Source organism: Penaeus japonicus, unplaced genomic scaffold (assembly GCF_977035675.1).
Source record: "Penaeus japonicus unplaced genomic scaffold, GWHDUDI00000001_assembly GWHDUDI00000039, whole genome shotgun sequence".
NCBI lineage: Eukaryota > Metazoa > Arthropoda > Malacostraca > Decapoda > Penaeidae > Penaeus > Penaeus japonicus.
Window position 1 is genome coordinate 20172002 of NW_028234441.1, and position 5000 is coordinate 20177001.

Below are 5000 nucleotides of genomic sequence, written 5' to 3' on the forward strand. Positions count from 1 at the left end.
TATCGTAAGTATTGCCTTCCTGGTGTGAGTATTTTCCTACTTTTCTTTGTAGTATGCGGTAAGGGATTGCATGATTTCCAATTTTTTTTTTTCCAAAAAAAGAAGGGAATAAAGTTATAATCTTTTATGTAGTACATGTTATGTTATGTTATATATGTATGTATGTATGTTTTTTGTTTTTTTTTGTGCTGCTGAGATTCTGTTATATTATTTTGGAAAATTATCATGTAGCTCTCTTAGTGAATTTAGTCCACCAGAGTGACTCTAGCAAAAACTTGTGAATATTGCTTGACTAGATTGTGAAATACATGATACTGATCTAGTTGTGTGAATTTGAAATTTTTAAGATTTATATGAGAAGAATGTTCAGCTACATATGATTTGGTGTAATTATAGTGAAATATTATCAAAAGAAAGGATTTTTAGATTACAGTTTTTTCCAGACAGCTAACTGAAACAGTGATATCCCATTTCCTTATTTTACAGATGTTTGCTAGAGGTCATTGGTACAGGGGGAATACAGCCATCAGCCCTGAGCAGCAATTGCAAATTCCTGGCTGTGGTGACACAAGGGGAGGATGGCTCTAACAGACTCTTTATCATCCATCTGGTTGAGAAAAGGTGAACGGCACATACTTGTGTATGTTTTTATTGTTTATTTTTTACTTGTTTTTTTTTTTTATTGAAAAAGATCAAATCTGTTAGAGTCTGATTATGTTTTTTTTTGTGCTTAAACATTTCTGTTGTGGCATGCTTTTGTTTTCTTGTTTTATGAGATTGATATTCTTTAATCTAATGATAAGGGATGGTACTTATATATGTAATGGTTAGGGTGGTCCCAGATGCTCTCTATTCCATAGATTTTTTTCTTTGGTATAAGTTACAAGTTTACTATTTTCAGAAAGAAAAGATGAGACAGTCATTCATCACATCTTGATAATATTTACTTAAAAAGGATTATATGTATAAATATTTCCTGTGGCTGGCCTCGCCCCATTACCAGGTGAAACAGCTCTGCATGTCTGGCTTATCCCTATCCTTATATCCTTTCTGTTCTTACAGGTTTTACTTGCTGAAGAGAATGGCAAAACCTTGTACTGTCTTGGTTTTTCACCCATATATGGAAAACATGCTCTTTCTTGCTACTGCTGCATCTAAGATTTATAGAATTAATGCTGGTGAGTTCATTTAGGCTTTAATTTTTTCTACTTTCTTTTTATCCTCTTGTTGTTTTTTCTCTCTTGTTCATTGTTTACGAGATACAGCAGTGACTTTTGAGTTTTTTTAATATTCCATAAAGGACGAAATTTCCATTTTTGGAACCATGTTTTGACATTAGAACTTCTGCAAGACACGGCACATCTTAAGATTCCCAGCCCGGGCCAAACATCATAAGATGTGGCTTGTCACGGAAAGGTAAAAGATTAAAATGACCCTACACTGATAATTCAAAGACATCTAGAAGTCAGAAACAAAAGAAGGTTAGGAAAACTCTTCAGTCTTACAGTGCCTCCCTTCAACTCAATGTCAAATCCCTCAATTCTTTCAAGGATACTCTTTTTTAAGCATCATATGTCATACTTTGCAAGGTGAAGAATTCTTTTTTCCAACTTCAATCATAGATTCTTCAAACCTCCCTCTCTTTTCCTCAACCCTCAACCCTCCCCTCTGCCACTTTTTCTGCCTCCACTACTTTCTCCTTCATTTTTCATTTTCCACCTCCCTTTTCTCCTATTTCACCCCTTACTTACAGATTTACAATACAATCTCACAATCAAATCCTCCCTCCCCCTACCTCACACCTCTCACTCATCCATCTCACCTCCCCCACGTCCCCCACCTTCCCCTCTACCCCTTCCCCACCTCCCGCAGATGACGGCAGTGTGGTGATGATGGAGGGACACACTTCGCCTGTAAGGGGAATCCAGTCTGGCTTGCGGTCGCCCCTCGTGCTGAGCCACAACACGGACGAAGTCTTCCTGTGGTCGTGGCCATCCCTCGCTCTCACCAACAAGCTGCGTCTGGAGGACAGAGTGGACGTGGTCTGGGTAAGGGGTCTGGGATTACATCTTTTTATTTTATTTATTTATTTTTGTTTTATTTTTTGGTTTACTGAGTGAGTGCGTGGTTGAGTGAGTGAGAGTGAGAGAGTGAGTGATAGTGAGAGAGTGAGGGTGAGAGTGAGTGAATGAGTGAGTGAGTGAGAGTGAGTGAATGAATGAGTGAGAGAGTGAATGAATGAATGAATGAATGAGTGAGAGAATGAGTGAATGAGAGAGTGAGTGAGTGAGGGAATCAGAGAGTGACCAAGTGGGAGAGTGAGGGAGTGTGGGAGAGAAGGGGAGAGGGAGAGAGTGTGTATGCATATGTGAGTGTTTTTTTTGTTTACTGAGTGATTGTGTGAGTGAGTGAGAGAATGAGTGAGAGTGAGAGTGAGTGAGTGAGTGAGTGAGTGAGTGAGTGAGTGAGTGAGTGAGTGAGTGAGTGAGTGAGTGAGTGAGTGAGTGAGTGAGTGAGTGAGTGAGAGAGAGAGGGAGAGAGAGAGAGAGAGAGAGAGAGAGAGAGAGAGAGAGAGAGAGAGAGAGAGAGAGAGAGAGAGAGAGAGAGAGAGAGAGAGAGAGAGAGAGAGTGAAGGAATGAGTATGTGAGTGAGAGAGAGTGAGAGTGAGTGAGTGAATGAATGAATGAATGAATGAATAATTGAGTGAGTGAGAGAGTGAATAAGAGAGAGTGAGTGAGTGAATGAGTGAGTGAGGGAATCAGAGAGTGAGGGAGGGAGGGAGAGAAGGGGAGAGAGAGAGAGGTGTGTGTATGTGTGTGTGTATGTGTGTGTGTGTGTTTGTGTGTGTGTGTGTGTGTGTGTGTGTGTTTGTGTGTGTGTGTGTGTGTGTATGTGTATGTGTGATATTACCAATGATTACTTCTTTTTTCTCTCTTCTTTTAATTTATTAAGAGAGAAAATGAGTGAACAAGTGAGTAAGTGAGTGAATGTGAGTCGGATAATACAAATGATATACCATGTTCAGTGTGAAGGTCATTTTCCTATTTGATTTGTGATATTTTGAGGTAGAACTCTAACATTGATAGCATATGTTGAAGGAAAAAGATAGTAGAAAAAATGAAAAATTAACATTAATCTTTCTATTCTGCTTCCGACAATGGAGGCAGGGCATGTTTGGCAACGAGATGAACTTGTCGTGTGCTTCGTCAATGGCAGTTTGCTTCTCTGGTCCAGTCAAGATCTCTCTACCCAGAGAACTATAGAACCTCCAAGTGGACTTGACTTTGACTTCACTGCCTTTGCTCTCTCAAGGTGAGAAATTCTGCCTTTTGGTTGTACGAGCTTTGTGGTATTGATGTTGTTATTTTTTTCTCTCTCTATTTTACTATTAGTTGTATTTTCCATGTATCGTGTATCTTTAACCCATTAGCAGTGGATGGCATGATTTGCTGCAAAGGCAAAGTCGGTCATAGACGCGGATGGCACTGTGCCAGACATGTAAACCAGCCATCCTACTGCACAAATATTTATTTAATACCACGACCAATGTGTTAATCCTCTCTGGACGGGTGGTACACTACTGTACTGCTCATTCAAAAGCCCGGTGGCTGGGCGGCACAATATGGTGCCAGCCATTTAAGTGATTTAGGCCTAAGCGTTCGAAAGCCCCGGCATTGTGACATGCAAGGCTGGAATGCCACCGTCGTGAGTGGGTTAATATTGCTCCAAACTGCCTCGTGAGTGGGTTAATATTGCTCCAAACTGCCAAGTGTAGTTATGCATAGTGTATTTGCTCAATCACTCTTCAGATGTAAAAGTTTTATTGTTTATCATGGACAGATTTGATTTTAATATGTTAATTACATCTCTTACCCTATAAAGTTATTTAGTTTTTGTGTTGCATATTTTGACCTACCATTATCTGTTACTGTAATCAGATCCCTTATACATGAAAAAGGCATTTGCAGAAATTATAATATATGCTTTAGACAGACAATTACATGCATAGCAAGGTTTTGATTCTTTGGCAAACTGATATATTTCAGCTGAGCTTATCATTCTTATTCTATTGAAAAGATAAAATAATATGTATGAAATAATATATATATATGAATAAATAAATAATATATAAATAGATAAATAGATAGATAAATATATAACTGGAAGACTGGAAGACTCGTGTGGGCATTTTTACACACAGGGTTTGTAATTATTGTGTGATATTAGTATGTATAGAGTAACTATTGGGTTAACTCTTCTCTCTTTGTGTCTTTATCTGTGTGTCTTATTATTTTGATCTACAACTGTCTGTATTTATTCTCATTGATTACAAGGCATAAATCTATAAAGGTTTCTTCTTTTTTTATATTTATGTATATATCTTTTTCAAAGTTAACTGTATATTTTAGGTATTTGGCAATGTAGCACACATTTTTGAACTATTTATTTTATTCTCTTCTTGGTATTTGTTCTATTGGTACATATATTTAATGCAGTTGCTTTATATGAGAGAAATATTCAGTTGAAGCGTTGCACTTTTTCTTTAATGGCATATTTGATTGTTGAAACATTGTACAAAATATACTCAAACTTGTTTATTAGGAAAGTAAGATAGCTGTTTCAGAATCAGCTGTTATTATATTTTCACATCATTACAGATGCCAAAGCCTTGTCTCTCAGCTTTTGTAAAATAGTTTGAGAATAATGTAAGACTTTGTATTACAACTACATTAACACAAAGATCATATCTGCTAGCTAAGGCATTTATGTAATGACGGTGTACATAGCACATATAGAATGACAATAAAAGATTTGTGAACATAGCTTTCTGTGTCTAGTAATGTATTTGTTGTAAAAAAAAAAAAAAAAATGTAAATCTGTAATTTAGTTATGAAATGATCTCTTCTCACTCCTAGATGTAAGCAAAATTTCCTACAACATCTATATATATATTTTCCCCCACAGTTATTCATTTAAACCTGTATGCCAAGGTTTGTAA

At 37.1% G+C, this 5000-nt stretch overlaps 1 protein-coding gene across 2 annotated transcripts in view; it reads left to right on the forward strand.

Moving 5' to 3' along the window:
• The window catches only part of LOC122244091 (TBC1 domain family member 31), a 15675-nt gene that overhangs the window by 1482 nt on the left and 9193 nt on the right, over positions 1-5000 (forward strand). For both annotated transcript variants that reach the window (XM_086533229.1, XM_086533230.1), the window contains exons 2-6: positions 1-4; positions 487-621; positions 1063-1178; positions 1873-2048; positions 3165-3313. The exon at positions 1-4 is cut by the window's left edge and continues 99 nt beyond it. In XM_086533229.1, the coding sequence (XP_086389355.1) occupies positions 1-4; positions 487-621; positions 1063-1178; positions 1873-2048; positions 3165-3313 (580 nt within the window). The remainder of the gene's footprint in view (positions 5-486; positions 622-1062; positions 1179-1872; positions 2049-3164; positions 3314-5000) is intronic.